The 27,906-nt window shown below is 30.3% G+C and overlaps 1 protein-coding gene across 3 annotated transcripts in view; it reads left to right on the forward strand.

The window, feature by feature from the left end:
* Nucleotides 1–27,728, forward strand: part of LOC111639739 (sex peptide receptor-like) — a 117,055-nt gene extending 89,327 nt beyond the window's left edge. For all 3 annotated transcript variants that reach the window (XM_023385781.1, XM_023385838.1, XM_023385709.1), the window contains exon 3: nt 26,091–27,728. In XM_023385781.1, coding sequence (XP_023241549.1) covers nt 26,243–27,442 — 1,200 coding nt within the window. In that variant the 5' untranslated portion in view covers nt 26,091–26,242 and the 3' untranslated portion in view covers nt 27,443–27,728. The remainder of the gene's footprint in view (nt 1–26,090) is intronic.
* The last annotated feature ends 178 nt before the right edge of the window (nt 27,729–27,906 follow it).

Genomic DNA, 27,906 nt, shown 5'->3' on the forward strand with positions numbered 1-27,906 from the left:
ATACTTTAAAGTAAGCAAAAAAAAAAAGTTAAGTATGCTTCGTGAATTCTAGTATATAAAGGGTGGACCAAATGTCAGTTAACCGAGGTATATTGTTAAGAGTATTTTAAGATCGATTTAAAACTGGTTGGAAATAGTTACATTCTTGCTTCTAATGGAGCAAGTAAACTGACTTTTGGGCCAACCTTATATCTGTTATTGTTTTTTTTTATGTATACAGTTTGTTGACCCTCGTAAATAGATCGCCGGATGGTCGAGGCAGTTAAGGTGCCAATCTACCGACTCGGGGAATCCGGAATGTCCTGTACAATTTTTCGTGGGCAGTTCAACGGGCTGATAATCCGGATTTTCTTCACACGCTTAATACTCGAATAAGGACCCGTTATCCTTTTAGTAAGAATCTCTCTGGGGTTTTTCCCGGGACATTCTTTGCTAGGTCGTCCAAGTGTTGCCTTACCTTATCCCATCAATCCAATCTAATTATTGGCACAGTGCTGATAGAACTACTTCATTAGTGAGGATTCTGTCCTCCGGGATGCAGTCCCTCCCCGGCAGATCGCCCATTTGTGCATAGCCTAATTCTATTAATTCGATCGGTCCCGAATACTTCGAGCACAGTTATGGTCCTGGCCGAACCCACGATCGAGTGATTAGTTAATTTTTAAGATGCTACATTATATTGGTAATATTTATATTTCGAAAAATAATTTTAAACATTAATGTAGTATATATCATAAAATATTATAAACTAAGTAATTTACTAACCTATATTAATTTTTCAAAATTAATTAATAATACGGAGCCCACCAGTGGCCGAATGGATAAAACCACTGGTCGTGGGTTCGGGCCTGGCCGCGTGGAATTTTCCGGGTTTTCTCCATGTTAGTAACACCTATATAAGGGCCAGTTTCTTACGAAAGTTTAGTGGTGTTAAGATGCAATCTTCTGCAAGCTGGAAAGAGTGGATTTACATGTTATAAAGGCTGCACCATAGCAGGACCTCAGGACTATAATGCCTATAGCAGGACCTCTTGAACTAGTGAGGAAACTATAAAAATCCATCCTATCCACCTTAGCAGCGGGTCGGATGTTAAAAGAAAGATATCAATAACACGTAAAGGATCTCTAATGATCTCATACTGTAAAAAGAAATTAATTTTACGTATAATTACAGAAAATTATACTTTTAAAATGGATTAAATACAGTGTCTAGTTAGAAAGAGAATTTCTATAAACAAGTTATACTTTTTAAAAGAATTTTACATATATATTTGATATCCAACTGATGTATTTCGATTCTATATTTTTTACCTTTGTAAACGTCTAATAAGAAATCCGAGTGAAAACAAATTAGAATCAATTCCTCGGGGGATGTTGTGGAAATTAAGTTTAGCAATCGAAAAGTTTTCTGATGTTTATTTTATTTTCTTCGTGTTGTTTAATGTTTTGATTCGATCTTTATCGAAGCAAAAAATAAACAATAAATTTCGAATTTAATTTAATATTCCTACGAATATTTTCGACTATTCTTACCAGAAATCGTATCCATTACTAATACATTTACATACTTTTAAATGTAAAATGTAAATAAATAAATATTTATCTTACGTCTGAATATAATTGTTATATTAAATTTATATTTTATTATTTTATTTAATTGAAACCGGCTTTAAAAAAATTCAAGAACAATTTTACACGATTTTCTTCTTATATTTTCAATTTAAAATATGATAATTAAATTAATTGCTTTTAAAATTATATTTAACAATATTTTACAGTGTAAAATTAATAAGATATTGTAGAAAATACTAAGAAAAATGTAAAAATTACAAGGAAATTTGTATTAGAAATGATTATTAATTCTCTGGAATTTCGTTTATTTATTTATAGGATAATGAATTTTATGATTTATAATTGTTACCAATGTTTAAACTGTTTTAATGAACGTTCTGTATTGAAGTACTTTGAGAACTTACATTCTATAGGGACGATTTGAGAGATTAATAAAGCACTAAGTCAATAAAGACAATGTTTATGAGGACATATTATTAAAATTTTAGTCACCCGACATTTAATTAACAATTAATAATTCATAAATTGATATTTCTTCCATAAAAGTATTAAAATATTTTCGTATTTTATTCAATAAATTTTCAAAAAGTTACATTAAAAATCACTAAACATAGAACAAAGTTTGATGAAAATAATTAAGTAAACTTGAGTTGAAATTTTAATCAAATTATTTTAACAATAACAATAAAAAAAATTAATTAATTATTTGCCTCCGGCACTAAATTACTTGTCTAAATAATCGATTATTTATTTTTAAAACTTTCTAAATAAATTCTAAACCTCCATTATAATTTTCGCTTCGAGAAATTTATGAATTTTTAAGCTACATAATTGAATTTCTGTACTTCTGTCTGTCCGTCTGTTCGAGTATCGCGCCAGAACGATCCTTCTCTGGTGTATATTTGTATGTAGAATTGTTTGGTCACATCTATTAAAGAATTTAAATATTATTTGCCACTCAAAGTGTTCGAACGAAATCCTTTGTCGAACGTGGAACAATTTAGACCAAAATTTAAGAACAAAATCGATAATGCTTCTTAAATCTTTGATGAGGCTTTGTAGAAAGGAAAAAGCAATTTTATGTAAGTCTGATATCAGTATAAATATAGCGAATCAACCAGATAATCTGTATTTAGACTGAACTAAGAAAGAAACGAAATGGTCATCCATTAGTTTAATTTCTGAATTGTTTATTCCAATTTCTATATTATATAATTCTTAAAAAAATACTGTAATGAATGGGGGTTGAATGGTGTATCTTAAAAATTCGAGGGATGTGGGCAAGAGGGAAAGTTAATAACACAAATGAGAGCTTAAGACGTAAAAAGTTGGATGTGCAAATAAATTCTCGTCTTTGTTTGCAAGCTTTAATTACACTAATTTTAACAAACACTACAATTACATTAAAAAGTAAGGAAAATAAATATGTTCTACATAATTTATATTCGGAGTAAATTAATGTAAATAAAATTACGACATTAATCAAAGTTTTAATTTAATTATAAAGAATTAACTCTATTATTTTATTTATAAATTTTTTATATTTTTCAAATTTTATCTTAAATTAAGAGAGAAATTCTTTTGATGAAAACTAATCTTTAATTAAGTTTAAATTGAAGAATAAATAAATACCATTTTACAATAAAATTCTTTTCTATTAATTTATGTGAAATCATTAGAAGAGTTATTAAATTTAAAAATATATACAGTACAGTCGACCCCCCTATAACACTGTTGATAATTCCGTATTATATGAATTCCGTGTTGTACGAGTCACTTAGATTTTACAAATACGTGAACCGTTCACAGCCCGGCAAATCTAAGTGACTCGTACAACACGGAATTCATATAACACTGAATTATCAACAGTGTTATAGGAGGGGTCGACTGTAAACATACAATATGTATGTATATACACAAAATAATTTTATTAATTTTAACTTCTGCTCTGTTAACTTCCGGTTTTCATATTATAACAATTTTCATACCCCAAATTCAATATTAACTCGCAGTTTGCTGGTAATTAGACTTTAAAATGAACTAAATTATGCACACCAGCGTAGTAATTACCTTATCATTTACGATTTTGAATAAATAATTTCAAAATTTTCATGGCTATAAATATAGAGGAATTATCTGGTTCGTTATTTCGTCACAATAAGAAAGTTTCTTAGATTTATATAACTTTTTAGAAGTAAAAGTTGACCTTTGTATCAAAAATTCAAACAACGGATAACGCTGAGATCAGTATTTGAATTTTAATATAGATAAACCTTGTGTGTACTTTGTTACATTGAATAAAATCAGACTTCTATCGTATTTGAAGCATTTTCATTCAACCAAAACTTTCTAAATTTAAGATTCTTTATCTAATATAATAAAAACGTTTAGAAAGGTCATCAATAATCCATATCCGATAGACATTTTATTCCAAAAATCCTCCCATGCTGTAAAAATCATATCGATTTTCGTCCATTTTATAAACTTTAATGAATGAATATTTGTAATAAATATATAGATATAATTCTGGAATTTTTAACTATATTTTTGTCCGATTTCTCGAAGAAAATGTCTGTCATTTTAATGGGAGAAGTTTGGCATATTAATAATCTAAAAGCGAAAAAAAACTGTATGTTTCAATAAGTAAACAGGGATTAAAGGAAGGAAGAAACAAACTTTAATGAAGCTTTCCTCAATAAAATGACCTCATTTTTTTAAATAAATTACTTTGCAATCTACTCTACGCCATTGAAATCATTATAAAAATATCTTCGGATTGTTGGAGTTTTATTTCTACTTTTTCTTTTTCGATAGGTTATTAAAGCAGTTTAAATGGGGTACTGCAGATAGCGAAGTAGAGTATTACGGAAAATAGAGTGAAGAATTACTGTATAAAAATAGAAAAAATAATAATAAACGAAACAGAATAAAGTATTACTTACTGTTTTGTACTTAAAAATTTACTCTTAGTCCCTTTTCGTACACAATCGGGAAATAATTTCACGATCACTGAGAATATTTTATAAATTTTCTAAGTTCATACTCGGGTATACTTTTTACTAAGTTCTATTTCACTTTTTACATTCTATTCTGGTTCCTGTAATGCCCTATTCTGCTTTCCATTAATCCTCCCGTTCCACTCCCCGCCAGCCCTCCTTTAGTTCCTGTAATCGTGAATGGTTCCTATTTTTATTTAAAATCTACTTCCTATAATAATCTACATCGCTTCTTGTGATATTTTTCTACATTCTGTAAAAGTTTTATTTAGTTTCGTGTAATATTCGCTTTTATTCCTTGTAATCCTCCGGTTAGTTTATTCACTACAAAACTTTGTTTAAAAGAATAAATGCGATTTTTCCATAATTCCGTAAGTAAATAAATTTACAAGTAAATCACTCCCTTACCGATAATTTCATTGTTTACTGCATAATATTATAACAATAAAAATCTTCTTTCGACTAAAAATAATTTTTACCTTAATTTGCATAAAATAAATAAAAGAAACAAGGTTATAACACGAAATTTTCAGTAAAATATATTAATTTTTTTTCCTAGTTAAATCTTAAAGAATAACACACAAATTGTATTTAAATTTTAAATATTTGCTAATCTCTTATTCCTTTATTCATTGATTAAACATTAGATGCATATATATATATTGTTTTTATAAATTTTTCAAAAATTTAATGACAAATGTAACCAAGATATCTGGAAATTTTTGAATCAACGTTTACTAGATTAAGCAATTTATTTAGTATCTTCTCCATTTCTTGACTAGAAGTAAAAGATGTAAAACTTCATTTATTTCTCCAGAGAACATATTTAAAGTACCTCTACATATTCATGATTTAAAAGGAAATAGGTGAATTTCCTGTCCAGTTTCCTTTACTCTTAAAATGAATAATCAATCTTAAAGAATGCCTACTTTAAAACGTTGAAAATTTAAAGATTATTCCCCCTTTTTTTAATTTGTTTATAAGCTAGCTAGTTTCAAAATGTCGAAGAGATAATCGATAATAAACCATTTTTATTTACTTTAAAGTAGTTTTTCGTAATAAATTTTTGTTTAGTGTAGTGGAAGATTGTGATATAATATCTATGTACGTCTCATCCAATAGCTCGCGGTCGACTGAATGCGCTCGTTTCCAGAGAAAGTATGGAGATAGGTCAAAAAAATGATCTCCTCCCCAAGACTTTTTTTACACTTTTGCACTCGGGGACCTCGAAACGTAGATAAATGTAAAAGAATTCGCGGGTTTTTCTATATGTTAGTGTGTTGGGGGGCACTATTTTATCCACCCGATGTAAAGCTTAATAACTTCTGTACCTATTGTCGAAACTTTTTGAAATTTTGCGGGGAGTTTTGTGTGTTATAGGCACCGATGCTAATAAGTTTTGGAGGTTAAAGGTCGAGCGGGTGAGGAGATAAGTGCCGGAAACTTTTAACACTTTTGCCGGAAAAGTTACGCAACTCGTCGGATTTTTTCATTATAATTTAATGTTTCTCAACCATTTTAAATCGATATTATCCAGAAATGAGGTTAGTCATTGCTAATTGGCTCGCGATCTACCAGTTAATAGATAATAAACTGACATACGATTCGATAATGCTTTCTTTTTTTTCTAAATTCATTCAAGATGTTAACAATAAGCTTCAGTTAAAGAAAGAAGTAGAAAATTGATTATCCAATTAGCAATTTACAAACGAGTTAACGGTTAATCTTTATTACACGTTTTTGTTATTAATATTCATATTTAAATATAAAGCAGATAATTATACAGCAGAATTTAATGTATTGTTTTAACAGGCAATTATTTATTATGAACTAAATTAAAATCAACAACCGTAGAAAATTAAATTTCCTTTCATATAATAACTATGTGGTTGATTTGTTAATGGCAACTAACGTCAAATGTGTAATTTTAGATGTTCTAGTATCACTAAACGCAAATATGTCAGTTGTATATAAACCACGTTTGACACACTACTGATATACTACAAAGGAAGAAATGGAAGATCTACAGACAAAAGTTGTTCCCGACATTCTTTATTTGTTTACGTCACTAATAATTGCATTGTCTTTAAGCCTTCGGATTGATTCGCGAGATATGGCCACCACCCCCTTTATATCTCACCAACCGATAGTCCGATTTTCCTGAAAATTTCTATAAAAGTTTTTCCCAAATACACAAACCTCTCTGCAAAATTTCATAAATTTTCGACAAAAGGTACAGGAGTTATTAAGCTTCAAATTGGATGAATAAATTCTGCTCTAGTATACTAAGAACGTGGGTTCAGTATCAAATCAGAACAAGTATCATTTGTTCTAGGCTTAAGTTTCTTTTTCGGGATAGCTTATACAGTAAAATTTATACTTTAAGCTTTATTTATTTCTTAGAATTAGATTTTGAACTTAATAATTTGTCTTCGGATAGATTTTTGTATTATTCCAGTATAAAATCAAAAAGAAATAACAAGCTATACGATCTATTTTGGTTTTTTATGGAATATAAAATTATTTTTGTATATTACTTAATGGATTACATAATAAATTCAATATCTCTTATTATACTTTATGATAAAGATATTTGTTTGAATAAATTTAAATGTCTGTATGTCTGTACATATAGAACAGTTCCCTCTAGTATTACTTAATACTATGAGATATATATTCAATAATATTACGTATTCTACTGAAGTATAGACTTTTGCGAAATTGAATAAACAAAAAAAAACCCTTAAAAAAGCAAATTCCTTGAATTCAATTTAAAAAACTGAATCATGTTGCACATATGTTTCGGATTGGATTTATAGAATAAAGCAATCTGCCAAGAGGGATTGCCCCTGTAGGGAAGCTGACCCCTATTTAGGTGTTAGGCAGGAAAAAATTCAACGTCTCCAGCTCGTTAGCGAGACACGAACCCGCGACTGGCAGTGTTAAATTTTAAGATTTATTATTAAATTAAAACAGTTAATATAAACGACATTCTTCAACCTTTTATAAACTTTTTTTTAAACTTAATATACGAGTGAACGGGAGATGGCGAGCAACCTGTTGGGAAATTACAACAAAGTTAGTCCGTTTATAAAAACTGGTCCGGATTCGAACCCGAATCCCCGGGATTGAATTGGGCTGATGAAAAAAGGGGCGATCCGCAAAGAGGGAAGTGACTCTCCGGAGGATTTTCTATGGGGAAATTGGTTTTAAATTTAAACTTTTATAATTTCTTTTTTTTTTTAGATTATTTTGAAATGCATTGAAAGAATCCTTAAGAATGAAAGTACGAACTTCTGGAAATATAATTGATTGAAGAAGCGGTAAAGAGGGAGAAAAGAATAGACTTTTACATTCTGCTCAATATAAGTATTTATAGAATCTGTCAAAGAAAGTCAAACGCAGATGTTAACTGAGAATAAAACAAATCTGAATAAATTTTTCTCTGAAATTCCTATCAAAGACATTCAATAAATTTTCTCAGATTTTAATATAATAATATAAAATATTTTTTAAAATTTTCCAATAATTTAAAGACAGAATTTTCTAAGGAAAAATATTCATAAATAATTAAATATTTTTTAATGTTCATCGATTTAATAATGGGACTTTCGACAAATAACATTTACTTGATATTATGTGGTTGAGTATTGTCTCGTATCGCAATATTCTTAGTCTTTATTAGAAAATTAAAATTCCACTGTAAAACTATATTGAATTTTGTACTCTCACTTGTTTGTACAGTGAGACGTGGGACAATCTACCTCCCGGGAAGACTTTCTATGGGAAACTGGCACCTATTTACGTGTTACAAACGTGAAGAAAATCCGGAAAATTCCACGTGGTCATCTCGTTGCCATGCGCAAACCCACCACCAAATATCAGTGTTCGATTGTTTTGTCCACTTTTCTACTGACCTACGTAACTTGTATCCCTAAACTATACACTAACACGTAACCATTACTTTTTCTCGAGCCGTCAAAAGCCGGATTACTTTCAGCCATCGTATACAGTGGAGGAAAATGCCCATTTTAAAGCACAGCCAGGTATTTTTATTGTGTATCTTGTCTTCTGCGCCAACTAAGTATTTTCGTGCATTTGGAAAGAACTATGTGACATTGTGACTGATTTTAATCACTTTCGTAAACACTTGTATCGACTAAAACTTTCTTCTTCGGCTTATTCTCTCTTTCGCGACTTTGCTAAGGAGACTTTTCTGCATCTCATTTGTGAGTACTCTCTTTATACACAAATGTATTCGTCTGTATTTTCTTCTTTTGAGCTCAGGTGACGTCTTCCATCTTTCCTTTTTAAGAAAGACAATGGATTTCTAGAGGTCAGACTTATAAGAAATCTTTTGTGGGTTGCAACAATGAACTTTTAGGTCGTAACACTTGAGGCTCTACAATATATAAGGTGTATTCCTAAGCCACGTGTTTTAGGGATACAGTACGTATCCCTAAAACACGCATTCTTACGTAAACTATACATTAGCTTATGCATAAAAATAATGCATTTGCATCAATTAAGATTAATCCTAAATTGTACTTTATATAATATTAAAATAACTGTGCGCACAAATAATAAATTATGCAATTAAAAATAGTTTTTAAGACGAATTCATTAGGTGTTACTTTTATGTCACTTTACATAAACTCCTTAAGCAATTATTAAGTGAACTTTAAAAGGTTTCCTCTTTAAAAACTCTAAATTTAATAGTCCGAGTCCCTTGACAGCAAGATTGAGTATCTTAAATCGACTGCATCGTTGTTTACGAATTAAAGAACCGCGATATTCAGACATCAGCAAAAAAATCGCTGTCACTAAGTTCGTTAAGGTAAGTGAATGTCCTGTCTTTATTCAGTTAATCAGCAAAATTAAAATGAAATAAAAAGAAAAATTATCTATAAAAAAAGTTTATAAAGTTTAACAATAATTATTTTTCACTTTTAGCTTTTATATTCATTAAAGTTTAAATTATATACTAAAGAGGCACGTCTTGCACAGGTTTATAGGACTTCGTTATTGTATAACAGGCAAAAAAAAAGTTAATATTAAAGTTAAAGTTACGTAATTCTAATTTTTTAATTCCGGTTTTAAAGTTAAATATTGTAGTATTCTCTCTTTTCTTATTCCCCACGTCCATCAATAGCAGAGTGAATAAAGCCACTAAACTATAATGGTTGGTCGTGGGTTCGCATTTGACCAGGAATTGGTCACGTAGAGTTTTCCTGATTTTATTACACTTAAATTGAGATCAATTTCCCAAAGAAAGTCCTCCCGGATGATACCTCTCTTTTCAGATTGCTCAAGTGATAATTATGGTGTCGAATCTCATCACTAGGAAGAAAAATTCCGGGTGGAGCATCAATTTTTTAACTAAGCAGAACTTGGGTTTAAACTATTTTTTCACTTGCTACCATCGTTAGGAACATTTATCAGAGGGTTACCTAGCGCTTTTCATAGAATTTTAGACGTTTTGATACTTTTTATTTGTTTATAACTGTCTCCCGAGTGAAAAGCCGTGCCATTCTGATGGGAAGGAAGGAATCACGCGAGAATCAGGATTAACTGGTTGTGTATAACTATGAGAACTGTTCACGTTAAGTTTTGTGAAAGCATAATTTTGTAAAATATAAGTGGCAAGTGGCAAATTGAAAGATATTGCATATAAATACTCAGTATCAGATGAAACAATTGCGTGTTGTGGCATTTGTAACGTCATACGAAGAGTAGATGAAATCATCAGAGAACACAAATCGGGCCACAAAACTGGTAAACAAGCGAAGAACAAGGAATTATAAAGATAAGGAACCAAACAATCGTGGATTAATGGATCATTTTTATCAAATAGTCAATCAGTTTTATGGCGATATTACTGCTACGTTTATTCAAGCTGATACTCAACTCTTCGTGTTACAACATCCTTCTCTAAAAAGTTATTTAGAAAAGTACACGAAGAGAGTTGTTTCTGATAAAAGTACACTTCAAAAAGTCCATATCAGCAGTTCCAAACTTATTTTAATCGTGGAATCCTTTTCACACCTTGATAAAAAGTTTTGCAATCCTGACAATTTTTAGTGATTAATTTTACTGGTAATTAATGCAAAGAATTAATTTTCTCAGAGGATTTTTTTCAACAGATATGGATGGGAGATTAACTAGTGTGGGTCAAAATTAAATGTATTTGATTTTTTGAAAATATCCTTGTTTGTTTTCTGGATTAATGTTTCTTGATGTAGCCCAGAGCTTGTTAATTGTATACTCTGTAGGTTAAGTGATGAAACGGAGTCAGAGATCAGGTTTAAAAATCCCAGTTCTCACGGTTGTACACTAATCAGAAGGATCTCGTGTGATTCTATCCTTTCCCTTCAGAATGGTACTGCTGTTTATCACTCAAAGTATTCTGTTCTACATCTTACTCTTCCTATTTTCCAGGAAGAATAGGACCGTCTATAGAATAGAACACGTGGTGAGTTAGAACAGGAGTGTGCCATACTTCTTTCATGCCTGAAGACTTGCCCAATCCTATTATTCCTTCTTTTAATTGTTCTTATCAGTCTTCTACTCTACTCTTAATACATCATTATTCATCTATCTGTCCAGGATATTCTGTTCTAGTATAAATTATTAAAATAATTGTAAAGGATAAAAAGTCAGGGCACGTATTCATCATCATTCTGATCTGTCTCTTTTACGATATTCGACTTCNAATATGGATCGAATACAGGATTCATTTTTGACACATTTAAATATTAAATTAAATTTAAAAGTTAAACAAGAATCTTAATTAGATTTACATTAAATTTTATTTAACTTTCGAAAATAAATCAAAATTTTCCTTCTGCAAAGAATAAAAAAGAAAGAAAGGAAATTCATTTATGAATATTGAAAGTTTTGATAGGAATAAAGGAAAATTTCTTGTTCATCAATTAATGCAAATGTTAGATACTGATCAATCTTCCAATGTCACTTTTTTCTATATCATTTTAATCATGGTCATTAATATCAAAAGCCTTAACTTCATTGTCACAAAAATAAAATAAACTTTCTTAATAAAAAGATACTTTAAAGTAAGCAAAAAAAAAAAGTTAAGTATGCTTCGTGAATTCTAGTATATAAAGGGTGGACCAAATGTCAGTTAACCGAGGTATATTGTTAAGAGTATTTTAAGATCGATTTAAAACTGGTTGGAAATAGTTACATTCTTGCTTCTAATGGAGCAAGTAAACTGACTTTTGGGCCAACCTTATATCTGTTATTGTTTTTTTTTATGTATACAGTTTGTTGACCCTCGTAAATAGATCGCCGGATGGTCGAGGCAGTTAAGGTGCCAATCTACCGACTCGGGGAATCCGGAATGTCCTGTACAATTTTTCGTGGGCAGTTCAACGGGCTGATAATCCGGATTTTCTTCACACGCTTAATACCCGAATAAGGACCCGTTATCCTTTTAGTAAGAATCTCTCTGGGGTTTTTCCCGGGACATTCTTTGCTAGGTCGTCCAAGTGTTGCCTTACCTTATCCCATCAATCCAATCTAATTATTGGCACAGTGCTGATAGAACTACTTCATTAGTGAGGATTCTGTCCTCCGGGATGCAGTCCCTCCCCGGCAGATCGCCCATTTGTGCATAGCCTAATTCTATTAATTCGATCGGTCCCGAATACTTCGAGCACAGTTATGGTCCTGGCCGAACCCACGATCGAGTGATTAGTTAATTTTTAAGATGCTACATTATATTGGTAATATTTATATTTCGAAAAATAATTTTAAACATTAATGTAGTATATATCATAAAATATTATAAACTAAGTAATTTACTAACCTATATTAATTTTTCAAAATTAATTAATAATACGGAGCCCACCAGTGGCCGAATGGATAAAACCACTGGTCGTGGGTTCGGGCCTGGCCGCGTGGAATTTTCCGGGTTTTCTCCATGTTAGTAACACCTATATAAGGGCCAGTTTCTTACGAAAGTTTAGTGGTGTTAAGATGCAATCTTCTGCAAGCTGGAAAGAGTGGATTTACATGTTATAAAGGCTGCACCATAGCAGGACCTCAGGACTATAATGCCTATAGCAGGACCTCTTGAACTAGTGAGGAAACTATAAAAATCCATCCTATCCACCTTAGCAGCGGGTCGGATGTTAAAAGAAAGATATCAATAACACGTAAAGGATCTCTAATGATCTCATACTGTAAAAAGAAATTAATTTTACGTATAATTACAGAAAATTATACTTTTAAAATGGATTAAATACAGTGTCTAGTTAGAAAGAGAATTTCTATAAACAAGTTATACTTTTTAAAAGAATTTTACATATATATTTGATATCCAACTGATGTATTTCGATTCTATATTTTTTACCTTTGTAAACGTCTAATAAGAAATCCGAGTGAAAACAAATTAGAATCAATTCCTCGGGGGATGTTGTGGAAATTAAGTTTAGCAATCGAAAAGTTTTCTGATGTTTATTTTATTTTCTTCGTGTTGTTTAATGTTTTGATTCGATCTTTATCGAAGCAAAAAATAAACAATAAATTTCGAATTTAATTTAATATTCCTACGAATATTTTCGACTATTCTTACCAGAAATCGTATCCATTACTAATACATTTACATACTTTTAAATGTAAAATGTAAATAAATAAATATTTATCTTACGTCTGAATATAATTGTTATATTAAATTTATATTTTATTATTTTATTTAATTGAAACCGGCTTTAAAAAATTCAAGAACAATTTTACACGATTTTCTTCTTATATTTTCAATTTAAAATATGATAATTAAATTAATTGCTTTTAAAATTATATTTAACAATATTTTACAGTGTAAAATTAATAAGATATTGTAGAAAATACTAAGAAAAATGTAAAAATTACAAGGAAATTTGTATTAGAAATGATTATTAATTCTCTGGAATTTCGTTTATTTATTTATAGGATAATGAATTTTATGATTTATAATTGTTACCAATGTTTAAACTGTTTTAATGAACGTTCTGTATTGAAGTACTTTGAGAACTTACATTCTATAGGGACGATTTGAGAGATTAATAAAGCACTAAGTCAATAAAGACAATGTTTATGAGGACATATTATTAAAATTTTAGTCACCCGACATTTAATTAACAATTAATAATTCATAAATTGATATTTCTTCCATAAAAGTATTAAAATATTTTCGTATTTTATTCAATAAATTTTCAAAAAGTTACATTAAAAATCACTAAACATAGAACAAAGTTTGATGAAAATAATTAAGTANCAGTACGTCTCATCCAATAGCTCGCGGTCGACTGAATGCGCTCGTTTCCAGAGAAAGTATGGAGATAGGTCAAAAAAATGATCTCCTCCCCAAGACTTTTTTTACACTTTTGCACTCGGGGACCTCGAAACGTAGATAAATGTAAAAGAATTCGCGGGTTTTTCTATATGTTAGTGTGTTGGGGGGCACTATTTTATCCACCCGATGTAAAGCTTAATAACTTCTGTACCTATTGTCGAAACTTTTTGAAATTTTGCGGGGAGTTTTGTGTGTTATAGGCACCGATGCTAATAAGTTTTGGAGGTTAAAGGTCGAGCGGGTGAGGAAATAAGTGCCGGAAACTTTTAACACTTTTGCCGGAAAAGTTACGCAACTCGTCGGATTTTTTCATTATAATTTAATGTTTCTCAACCACTTTAAATCGATATTATCCAGAAATGAGGTTAGTCATTGATAATTGGCTCGCGATCTACCAGTTAATAGATAATAAACGACTGAACTAAGAAAGAAACGAAATGGTCATCCATTAGTTTAATTTCTGAATTGTTTATTCCAATTTCTATATTATATAATTCTTAAAAAAATACTGTAATGAATGGGGGTTGAATGGTGTATCTTAAAAATTCGAGGGATGTGGGCAAGAGGGAAAGTTAATAACACAAATGAGAGCTTAAGACGTAAAAAGTTGGATGTGCAAATAAATTCTCGTCTTTGTTTGCAAGCTTTAATTACACTAATTTTAACAAACACTACAATTACATTAAAAAGTAAGGAAAATAAATATGTTCTACATAATTTATATTCGGAGTAAATTAATGTAAATAAAATTACGACATTAATCAAAGTTTTAATTTAATTATAAAGAATTAACTCTATTATTTTATTTATAAATTTTTTATATTTTTCAAATTTTATCTTAAATTAAGAGAGAAATTCTTTTGATGAAAACTAATCAATCAATTAAGTTTAAATTGAAGAATAAATAAATACCATTTTACAATAAAATTCTTTTCTATTAATTTATGTGAAATCATTAGAAGAGTTATTAAATTTAAAAATATATACAGTACAGTCGACCCCCCTATAACACTGTTGATAATTCCGTATTATATGAATTCCGTGTTGTACGAGTCACTTAGATTTTACAAATACGTGAACCGTTCACAGCCCGGCAAATCTAAGTGACTCGTACAACACGGAATTCATATAACACTGAATTATCAACAGTGTTATAGGAGGGGTCGACTGTAAACATACAGTATGTATGTATATACACAAAATAATTTTATTAATTTTAACTTCTGCTCTATTAACTTCCGGTTTTCATATTATAACAATTTTCATACCCCAAATTCAATATTAACTCGCAGTTTGCTGGTAATTAGACTTTAAAATGAACTAAATTATGCACACCAGCGTAGTAATTACCTTATCATTTACGATTTTGAATAAATAATTTCAAAATTTTCATGGCTATAAATATAGAGGAATTATCTGGTTCGTTATTTCGTCACAATAAGAAAGTTTCTTAGATTTATATAACTTTTTAGAAGTAAAAGTTGACCTTTGTATCAAAAATTCAAACAACGGATAACGCTGAGATCAGTATTTGAATTTTAATATAGATAAACCTTGTGTGTACTTTGTTACATTGAATAAAATCAGACTTCTATCGTATTTGAAGCATTTTCATTCAACCAAAACTTTCTAAATTTAAGATTCTTTATCTAATATAATAAAAACGTTTAGAAAGGTCATCAATAATCCATATCCGATAGACATTTTATTCCAAAAATCCTCCCATGCTGTAAAAATCATATCGATTTTCGTCCATTTTATAAACTTTAATGAATGAATATTTGTAATAAATATATAGATATAATTCTGGAATTTTTAACTATATTTTTGTCCGATTTCTCGAAGAAAATGTCTGTCATTTTAATGGGAGAAGTTTGGCATATTAATAATCTAAAAGCGAAAAAAAACTGTATGTTTCAATAAGTAAACAGGGATTAAAGGAAGGAAGAAACAAACTTTAATGAAGCTTTCCTCAATAAAATGACCTCATTTTTTTAAATAAATTACTTTGCAATCTACTCTACGCCATTGAAATCATTATAAAAATATCTTCGGATTGTTGGAGTTTTATTTCTACTTTTTCTTTTTCGATAGGTTATTAAAGCAGTTTAAATGGGGTACTGCAGATAGCGAAGTAGAGTATTACGGAAAATAGAGTGAAGAATTACTGTATAAAAATAGAAAAAATAATAATAAACGAAACAGAATAAAGTATTACTTACTGTTTTGTACTTAAAAATTTACTCTTAGTCCCTTTTCGTACACAATCGGGAAATAATTTCACGATCACTGAGAATATTTTATAAATTTTCTAAGTTCATACTCGGGTATACTTTTTACTAAGTTCTATTTCACTTTTTACATTCTATTCTGGTTCCTGTAATGCCCTATTCTGCTTTCCATTAATCCTCCCGTTCCACTCCCCGCCAGCCCTCCTTTAGTTCCTGTAATCGTGAATGGTTCCTATTTTTATTTAAAATCTACTTCCTATAATAATCTACATCGCTTCTTGTGATATTTTTCTACATTCTGTAAAAGTTTTATTTAGTTTCGTGTAATATTCGCTTTTATTCCTTGTAATCCTCCGGTTAGTTTATTCACTACAAAACTTTGTTTAAAAGAATAAATGCGATTTTTCCATAATTCCGTAAGTAAATAAATTTACAAGTAAATCACTCCCTTACCGATAATTTCATTGTTTACTGCATAATATTATAACAATAAAAATCTTCTTTCGACTAAAAATAATTTTTACCTTAATTTGCATAAAATAAATAAAAGAAACAAGGTTATAACACGAAATTTTCAGTAAAATATATTAATTTTTTTTCCTAGTTAAATCTTAAAGAATAACACACAAATTGTATTTAAATTTTAAATATTTGCTAATCTCTTATTCCTTTATTCATTGATTAAACATTAGATGCATATATATATATTGTTTTTATAAATTTTTCAAAAATTTAATGACAAATGTAACCAAGATATCTGGAAATTTTTGAATCAACGTTTACTAGATTAAGCAATTTATTTAGTATCTTCTCCATTTCTTGACTAGAAGTAAAAGATGTAAAACTTCATTTATTTCTCCAGAGAACATATTTAAAGTACCTCTACATATTCATGATTTAAAAGGAAATAGGTGAATTTCCTGTCCAGTTTCCTTTACTCTTAAAATGAATAATCAATCTTAAAGAATGCCTACTTTAAAACGTTGAAAATTTAAAGATTATTCCCCCTTTTTTTAATTTGTTTATAAGCTAGCTAGTTTCAAAATGTCGAAGAGATAATCGATAATAAACCATTTTTATTTACTTTAAAGTAGTTTTTCGTAATAAATTTTTGTTTAGTGTAGTGGAAGATTGTGATATAATATCTATGTACAGTACGTCTCATCCAATAGCTCGCGGTCGACTGAATGCGCTCGTTTCCAGAGAAAGTATGGAGATAGGTCAAAAAAATGATCTCCTCCCCAAGACTTTTTTTACACTTTTGCACTCGGGGACCTCGAAACGTAGATAAATGTAAAAGAATTCGCGGGTTTTTCTATATGTTAGTGTGTTGGGGGGGCACTATTTTATCCACCCGATGTAAAGCTTAATAACTTCTGTACCTATTGTCGAAACTTTTTGAAATTTTGCGGGGAGTTTTGTGTGTTATAGGCACCGATGCTAATAAGTTTTGGAGGTTAAAGGTCGAGCGGGTGAGGAAATAAGTGCCGGAAACTTTTAACACTTTTGCCGGAAAAGTTACGCAACTCGTCGGATTTTTTCATTATAATTTAATGTTTCTCAACCATTTTAAATCGATATTATCCAGAAATGAGGTTAGTCATTGCTAATTGGCTCGCGATCTACCAGTTAATAGATAATAAACTGACATACGATTCGATAATGCTTTCTTTTTTTTCTAAATTCATTCAAGATGTTAACAATAAGCTTCAGTTAAAGAAAGAAGTAGAAAATTGATTATCCAATTAGCAATTTACAAACGAGTTAACGGTTAATCTTTATTACACGTTTTTGTTATTAATATTCATATTTAAATATAAAGCAGATAATTATACAGCAGAATTTAATGTATTGTTTTAACAGGCAATTATTTATTATGAACTAAATTAAAATCAACAACCGTAGAAAATTAAATTTCCTTTCATATAATAACTATGTGGTTGATTTGTTAATGGCAACTAACGTCAAATGTGTAATTTTAGATGTTCTAGTATCACTAAACGCAAATATGTCAGTTGTATATAAACCACGTTTGACACACTACTGATATACTACAAAGGAAAAAATGGAAGATCTACAGACAAAAGTTGTTCCCGACATTCTTTATTTGTTTACGTCACTAATAATTGCATTGTCTTTAAGCCTTCGGATTGATTCGCGAGATATGGCCACCACCCCCTTTATATCTCACCAACCGATAGTCCGATTTTCCTGAAAATTTCTATAAAAGTTTTTCCCAAATACACAAACCTCTCTGCAAAATTTCATAAATTTTCGACAAAAGGTACAGGAGTTATTAAGCTTCAAATTGGATGAATAAATTCTGCTCTAGTATACTAAGAACGTGGGTTCAGTATCAAATCAGAACAAGTATCATTTGTTCTAGGCTTAAGTTTCTTTTTCGGGATAGCTTATACAGTAAAATTTATACTTTAAGCTTTATTTATTTCTTAGAATTAGATTTTGAACTTAATAATTTGTCTTCGGATAGATTTTTGTATTATTCCAGTATAAAATCAAAAAGAAATAACAAGCTATACGATCTATTTTGGTTTTTTATGGAATATAAAATTATTTTTGTATATTACTTAATGGATTACATAATAAATTCAATATCTCTTATTATACTTTATGATAAAGATATTTGTTTGAATAAATTTAAATGTCTGTATGTCTGTACATATAGAACAGTTCCCTCTAGTATTACTTAATACTATGAGATATATATTCAATAATATTACGTATTCTACTGAAGTATAGACTTTTGCGAAATTGAATAAACAAAAAAAAACCCTTAAAAAAGCAAATTCCTTGAATTCAATTTAAAAAACTGAATCATGTTGCACATATGTTTCGGATTGGATTTATAGAATAAAGCAATCTGCCAAGAGGGATTGCCCCTGTAGGGAAGCTGACCCCTATTTAGGTGTTAGGCAGGAAAAAATTCAACGTCTCCAGCTCGTTAGCGAGACACGAACCCGCGACTGGCAGTGTTAAATTTTAAGATTTATTATTAAATTAAAACAGTTAATATAAACGACATTCTTCAACCTTTTATAAACTTTTTTTTAAACTTAATATACGAGTGAACGGGAGATGGCGAGCAACCTGTTGGGAAATTACAACAAAGTTAGTCCGTTTATAAAAACTGGTCCGGATTCGAACCCGAATCCCCGGGATTGAATTGGGCTGATGAAAAAAGGGGCGATCCGCAAAGAGGGAAGTGACTCACCGGAGGATTTTCTATGGGGAAATTGGTTTTAAATTTAAACTTTTATAATTTCTTTTTTTTTTTAGATTATTTTGAAATGCATTGAAAGAATCCTTAAGAATGAAAGTACGAACTTCTGGAAATATAATTGATTGAAGAAGCGGTAAAGAGGGAGAAAAGAATAGACTTTTACATTCTGCTCAATATAAGTATTTATAGAATCTGTCAAAGAAAGTCAAACGCAGATGTTAACTGAGAATAAAACAAATCTGAATAAATTTTTCTCTGAAATTCCTATCAAAGACATTCAATAAATTTTCTCAGATTTTAATATAATAATATAAAATATTTTTTAAAATTTTCCAATAATTTAAAGACAGAATTTTCTAAGGAAAAATATTCATAAATAATTAAATATTTTTTAATGTTCATCGATTTAATAATGGGACTTTCGACAAATAACATTTACTTGATATTATGTGGTTGAGTATTGTCTCGTATCGCAATATTCTTAGTCTTTATTAGAAAATTAAAATTCCACTGTAAAACTATATTGAATTTTGTACTCTCACTTGTTTGTACAGTGAGACGTGGGACAATCTACCTCCCGGGAAGACTTTCTATGGGAAACTGGCACCTATTTACGTGTTACAAACGTGAAGAAAATCCGGAAAATTCCACGTGGTCATCTCGTTGCCATGCGCAAACCCACCACCAAATATCAGTGTTCGATTGTTTTGTCCACTTTTCTACTGACCTACGTAACTTGTATCCCTAAACTATACACTAACACGTAACCATTACTTTTTCTCGAGCCGTCAAAAGCCGGATTACTTTCAGCCATCGTATACAGTGGAGGAAAATGCCCATTTTAAAGCACAGCCAGGTATTTTTATTGTGTATCTTGTCTTCTGCGCCAACTAAGTATTTTCGTGCATTTGGAAAGAACTATGTGACATTGTGACTGATTTTAATCACTTTCGTAAACACTTGTATCGACTAAAACTTTCTTCTTCGGCTTATTCTCTCTTTCGCGACTTTGCTAAGGAGACTTTTCTGCATCTCATTTGTGAGTACTCTCTTTATACACAAATGTATTCGTCTGTATTTTCTTCTTTTGAGCTCAGGTGACGTCTTCCATCTTTCCTTTTTAAGAAAGACAATGGATTTCTAGAGGTCAGACTTATAAGAAATCTTTTGTGGGTTGCAACAATGAACTTTTAGGTCGTAACACTTGAGGCTCTACAATATATAAGGTGTATTCCTAAGCCACGTGTTTTAGGGATACAGTACGTATCCCTAAAACACGCATTCTTACGTAAACTATACATTAGCTTATGCATAAAAATAATGCATTTGCATCAATTAAGATTAATCCTAAATTGTACTTTATATAATATTAAAATAACTGTGCGCACAAATAATAAATTATGCAATTAAAAATAGTTTTTAAGACGAATTCATTAGGTGTTACTTTTATGTCACTTTACATAAACTCCTTAAGCAATTATTAAGTGAACTTTAAAAGGTTTCCTCTTTAAAAACTCTAAATTTAATAGTCCGAGTCCCTTGACAGCAAGATTGAGTATCTTAAATCGACTGCATCGTTGTTTACGAATTAAAGAACCGCGATATTCAGACATCAGCAAAAAAATCGCTGTCACTAAGTTCGTTAAGGTAAGTGAATGTCCTGTCTTTATTCAGTTAATCAGCAAAATTAAAATGAAATAAAAAGAAAAATTATCTATAAAAAAAGTTTATAAAGTTTAACAATAATTATTTTTCACTTTTAGCTTTTATATTCATTAAAGTTTAAATTATATACTAAAGAGGCACGTCTTGCACAGGTTTATAGGACTTCGTTATTGTATAACAGGCAAAAAAAAAGTTAATATTAAAGTTAAAGTTACGTAATTCTAATTTTTTAATTCCGGTTTTAAAGTTAAATATTGTAGTATTCTCTCTTTTCTTATTCCCCACGTCCATCAATAGCAGAGTGAATAAAGCCACTAAACTATAATGGTTGGTCGTGGGTTCGCATTTGACCAGGAATTGGTCACGTAGAGTTTTCCTGATTTTATTACACTTAAATTGAGATCAATTTCCCAAAGAAAGTCCTCCCGGATGATACCTCTCTTTTCAGATTGCTCAAGTGATAATTATGGTGTCGAATCTCATCACTAGGAAGAAAAATTCCGGGTGGAGCATCAATTTTTTAACTAAGCAGAACTTGGGTTTAAACTATTTTTTCACTTGCTACCATCGTTAGGAACATTTATCAGAGGGTTACCTAGCGCTTTTCATAGAATTTTAGACGTTTTGATACTTTTTATTTGTTTATAACTGTCTCCCGAGTGAAAAGCCGTGCCATTCTGATGGGAAGGAAGGAATCACGCGAGAATCAGGATTAACTGGTTGTGTATAACTATGAGAACTGTTCACGTTAAGTTTTGTGAAAGCATAATTTTGTAAAATATAAGTGGCAAGTGGCAAATTGAAAGATATTGCATATAAATACTCAGTATCAGATGAAACAATTGCGTGTTGTGGCATTTGTAACGTCATACGAAGAGTAGATGAAATCATCAGAGAACACAAATCGGGCCACAAAACTGGTAAACAAGCGAAGAACAAGGAATTATAAAGATAAGGAACCAAACAATCGTGGATTAATGGATCATTTTTATCAAATAGTCAATCAGTTTTATGGCGATATTACTGCTACGTTTATTCAAGCTGATACTCAACTCTTCGTGTTACAACATCCTTCTCTAAAAAGTTATTTAGAAAAGTACACGAAGAGAGTTGTTTCTGATAAAAGTACACTTCAAAAAGTCCATATCAGCAGTTCCAAACTTATTTTAATCGTGGAATCCTTTTCACACCTTGATAAAAAGTTTTGCAATCCTGACAATTTTTAGTGATTAATTTTACTGGTAATTAATGCAAAGAATTAATTTTCTCAGAGGATTTTTTTCAACAGATATGGATGGGAGATTAACTAGTGTGGGTCAAAATTAAATGTATTTGATTTTTTGAAAATATCCTTGTTTGTTTTCTGGATTAATGTTTCTTGATGTAGCCCAGAGCTTGTTAATTGTATACTCTGTAGGTTAAGTGATGAAACGGAGTCAGAGATCAGGTTTAAAAATCCCAGTTCTCACGGTTGTACACTAATCAGAAGGATCTCGTGTGATTCTATCCTTTCCCTTCAGAATGGTACTGCTGTTTATCACTCAAAGTATTCTGTTCTACATCTTACTCTTCCTATTTTCCAGGAAGAATAGGACCGTCTATAGAATAGAACACGTGGTGAGTTAGAACAGGAGTGTGCCATACTTCTTTCATGCCTGAAGACTTGCCCAATCCTATTATTCCTTCTTTTAATTGTTCTTATCAGTCTTCTACTCTACTCTTAATACATCATTATTCATCTATCTGTCCAGGATATTCTGNTTGAATTTTTGTTGATGTTAACTTTAAAATAAACTTTTAAAAATACTTTTTATAACTTACAGAATTAAAAGAAAAGGTGTTTTCCTCGCCAGAAAAAAAAATTTAACTTATTTTTATCAAATCCCTGGACAAGTATTAAACAAAATAAAGTGTTTCCTTTGATTTACTGAGTAAGTTTTTATTAGGTTTTGCTTCACTTTGGTCTGTCAAAACGTTCACATTTGCTGTCTTAAAATAATCCAATTTTTCAATTGTGTTGTTGGAAATGGTCACAGATTCTTTCGTTTTCGGATATTTTCTCCCAGTTAAGGAAAGAATGATCATTTCAGCGATAAACTTTTAGCAATCTTTAAGCGAAAAAACAAAAATTAGAAAAATTTTCTTTACTTTTATAACCTTTATTTTATATTATTAAATTTAAATTACTGTTCAAACAGGGCTGGGTGTAATAAAATATTTTTATGGGGTGCTTTAACCGATATTTTGTATATGAATTATTTTGTTTTCTGTTTATTATCAATGTTCTGTACGAAGAATTCTAGTTACTTTCATATCTAATGGTTATTCTGATAACTTTATTACATAGTTATACGGTTGTTATGATATGTATCGTTATTATTATGTTATTTATCAGACTATTTCTCTTATAACTTTAGATTTTGACATGACACCAGAGCATTAACCCTGTCTCCAACAAGAATTAGTAGTTATTATTATTATTTTTGGAAGATATTTTGAAATTAATGAATGTATAAGCGTTTAAACAACCAATTCCTTCGTTATGATTCAAATCTTCTCCAACCATCCATTTTATTATCGGTACATTATATTGAAATGGCTTCAAATTATGAATGCTCTTAATAATAAATTTCGGATTTTATGATTTAGAACGTCGTAAAATTATCGATATTAGAGAATATTTAAATATAAATTATCTTTAAATCGATATTTTATTATCATTTCGACGATCAATCATTAAATTTACTTGATTACTTTGTTAGTTGAATGTGAGGAAGATTTGAAAAACTTCAAATTTAATTGATTTAAATTATTTACTCCGCCAGTGACCGAGTGAATAACACTACCGAACACTGGTGGTTGGTCGTGGGTTCGCACCTTATCAGTGGACTAACCACGTGGAATTTTCTTCAAGTGTCTAACACCTAAAAAGGGAGTCTTCTTCCTTGGCAGATCGCTCGGGTGTTGCTTTAACTTATCCCATTAATCTACAATTTATAAAGTATTTACATTTTCTTTTCTTAAAGAAATTGAAGAATCAAAAAATTTCATTGATTTAAATACTTACGCGAAAATTTCATGAAATTCACACACGAGAGATCTGCCGGGTTTGTGAGGATTTCTGTGGTGAACTGACCACTTTATAGTTGTTAGACATGTGAATAAAACCCGGAAAACTCCACGTGGCCAGCCTGTCGGTCAGGTACGAACCCGTGATCAATTTTTAGTAATTCTATTCACTCGCCACTAATGGGCTATAAAATGTCATTATTTGATAACGTATTTAATGATTATTACATTACTTTTCATGAAATTCTGTGTTATTATGTAGAATATATAATTTTTCAACTGGTTAATTACATTAAATTACAGCAATTACTTAAAATATTTTATGAATTTCAACACATTGCATCTTTTTAGGATTTTTTAAAAATTTACTAATATTACTTTTGTTAGAAAAAGTATATATTGACAAATATTCAATCAAGCGGAATCTTTTCACAAAATTTCAAGTTANTAGTAATTGCCGATTGCTTCACAATCGAAAAGAATATATTGTGCAATATTAGTTTAATGCTTTCATAAATTAGAATATTCTTTTAAATTTCACTTCTCGTAAATATGTAATAAAACAGTAAAAAAGGAAAGTTTCTTTTCTAAATGAATAATGAGCTTATAGAGTATGTCGAGCGTAAGATATGATAAGTGCGGATGTTTTAATGAGATCATTATTGCATTGGAAAAGACCGATAAAGCGAAATAGCTGGTAAATTCCAACTAGGAATTTATGGTCTTATATTAGTATAGTTTATCGATATGACATGGCAATTTATTTTAGAATTAAATAAGTTAAAATTGATGATAATAATATATTGGTATCATTATCTTTTTAAACGTTGGTGATTAAAATAACATAAAACATTAATTTATTTTGAAAATATTTGTATGATATAAAAGAAAATTATTTTATTATTTAAGGATAATCTCAAATCTTATTTATCATGATTATTTTTTTAATTAAACTTGGACAATGGTGCAGTTAGAAATATGGCGCTCCTAAGCATACAATATGCAGGAGCCTCCCCCAAAATAGTACCACTTTTGCGCCGAATGATTCTGTTTTATAGTTTTAATTCTGCAATAATTGTATCCTTTTTTTTACAGATTTTATGAGGATGTTTGTTTGTTTGTTCGCTGTACACTCTTAGGCCATTCGATCAATTGCTACGAAACTCCGGCAGTTATTACGTTCACATATTTCTGGCTTAGATAATGTCGTACATCCCACCCCAAAATATCTATTGAATATATGTAAATGAATTTCTATTTACATTAGATTTGATAATTTACACGTAGCGCCATCTATTGGCAAAAATTTTAAATAATAAACTAAATATATTTCTTATAAAAAAGGATATAATTTTAAAAATATATATATATTTTGAATTAATTATAATTTATTTCGCTTCAAAATTAAATAATAAGTTAATAAAACATATATGTGTTCAACACATATTTAACAGATTATCAATATCTATTAGAGCTTAATAAAGACAAAGTTTCTTTCAATATATTCCTTGCACGGTTATGACGAAATGTGAAGTATTAAACGATTTGAGTTTTAATATAAATTTAGATAAAATAGAAATGAATTAGAATTAATAAGTTACCTGGAATTTTATGACATTAAATAAACAATTTTTGCTTTGTCTTCAGCAGCAATTTTATAGTAATATAAAAACAGGTCGAACATATAGCCGCTGAACTTAAGTACTGGTCTTCACTCGGTTTCCAGTGCCAGGATATTAAAGAGTTTTGAACGTTTCTAGTACTTGGACTGAGCAATTTCTCCTTTGTCGTTCTGTGCTGAGGAAGATTTATTTGAAGAAGCTGAAGTGACATTTGCAGATATTAGGATGATGACAAATTTAAAATCATTCGAGATTAGTGTTGAAATGAATAAAAATTAATCACACACAGCGGAAACTAAATAGTTTTATTATATAACAAGAGAAATGTTTATTTTTCAGGTGTTTATAATCAAGCGAAGAAAAATCAAAGTGAAGCGCTTGATTGCCGATAATGAACCAGGAGTTTTTTTGTTGGCATTTTCAATATCAGTTAGTTTGCTTGAATATTCGGTGACCTATCGTCTACTACAGCACATACGAAACAGAAGAAGATGGAGTCGGAAACAACTACAGAAATAATCACCGAACACATAGTATCATTTGATGATAGCATCAATAGCACAAACATATCAGAGGAATCATCATATTATCTAAATACACCTTTTAATCTGGTTAATGTTTCGCGGGACTTGCCATTCCGTTACGCTATGCCTTTGTTTGGTTACATCATGCCGTTTTTGCTTCTAGTGACGATCGTTGCCAACACCTTAATAGTCGTGGTGTTATCGCAGAGGCACATGAGGACACCGACTAATTTAGTACTCTTGGCCATGGCAATTTCCGATATGTTAACACTGTTATTTCCTGCACCTTGGTATTTTTACATGTATACACTAGGAAATCACGCAAAGGTTCTATATCCACCATCTGCCTGTTACGCTTATCATTGCATGATTGAAATTTTACCCAGTTTCTTTCATACGGCTTCTATATGGTTAACGTTATTGTTGGCTGTACAAAGATATATTTACGTATGTCATCCGACTACGGCTCGTACTTGGTGCCAAGTGCCCAAAGTTCTAAGAGCCATGGTTTGGGTGTTTATATTTTCTCTGTTTCATCAATCAACTCGCTTCTTCGATAGAGAATACTGTTCCATAAAATTCCCCGTAAATGGTGAATTTCATTGGCGGTGCGGCTTTCAAACGGCGCGATGGGTGAGAGAATTTGTTACAGAAAATGCATATTTTACGTTTTATTACGGTTTTCGCATAGTGTTTGTACACATTGGTCCCTGTACAGCTTTGGTCGTCCTCAACGTGCTTCTATTGAAGGCCCTTAAAGAAGCGCAGAGAAAACGTGAAAGATTGTTCAACGAGAATCGTAAAAGCGAATGTAAGAAATTAAGAGATAGTAATTGTACTACTTTAATGTTAATTGTCGTAGTGACTGTGTTTTTGGCAGTCGAGATACCGTTAGCAGTCACTACGCTGTTGCATGTCATGCAGAATGCCCTCGATTTAAACATTGCGGATTACAATGATTTGAACGCAACCATTTTGTTTACAAATTTTTTCATCATGTTCAGTTATCCAGTTAATTTTGCTATTTATTGTGGAATGTGTAGACAGTTTCGAGAAACTTTCAAAAATCTCTTCATGCTCGGCAAACTAACGACTAGAAGGGAAGGATCTTCTCGTTATTCGCTCGTCAACGGACCTCGTACATCCACAAACGAAACAATCCTCTAAAAAAACAATATGATGCTCAGCGTGAATTTATTATACATCATGGTTGTATCCAAAATTAAAGTATATAAATTCGTATTTTAAAAACAAAAACATGCATATGTTGATACCGTAAGTATGAACAGCAACAAACAGCGATGCTATCTATACTAAATCAGGGGCTCTTTTACTATAGATACATCAGCTGCACACGATTGTTCATCAATATATCTATATGTATGTTCTATTTAGTGTATCCGTACGCGTGGCCAAAGTAAGGCAATATATTATATGTATGTATTTGGTATGAGTGCTAAATGAAAAAAAGTAATTATTAAAATTGTTTTTGCTTGTAGTTCTTTCAAATTCTTTTCCAAAATTACAATAAATTCGAAATAAAGATAACACCAGCCAACACTCTAAATTTAAATTATAATTAACATAAAAATATAAAGATGTAGGGGATGACACTTATATTTAGGTCAAGG

This window comes from Centruroides sculpturatus, unplaced genomic scaffold, assembly GCF_000671375.1.
Source record: "Centruroides sculpturatus isolate CEXI.00-Female unplaced genomic scaffold, Cexi_2.0 scaffold59, whole genome shotgun sequence".
NCBI lineage: Eukaryota > Metazoa > Arthropoda > Arachnida > Scorpiones > Buthidae > Centruroides > Centruroides sculpturatus.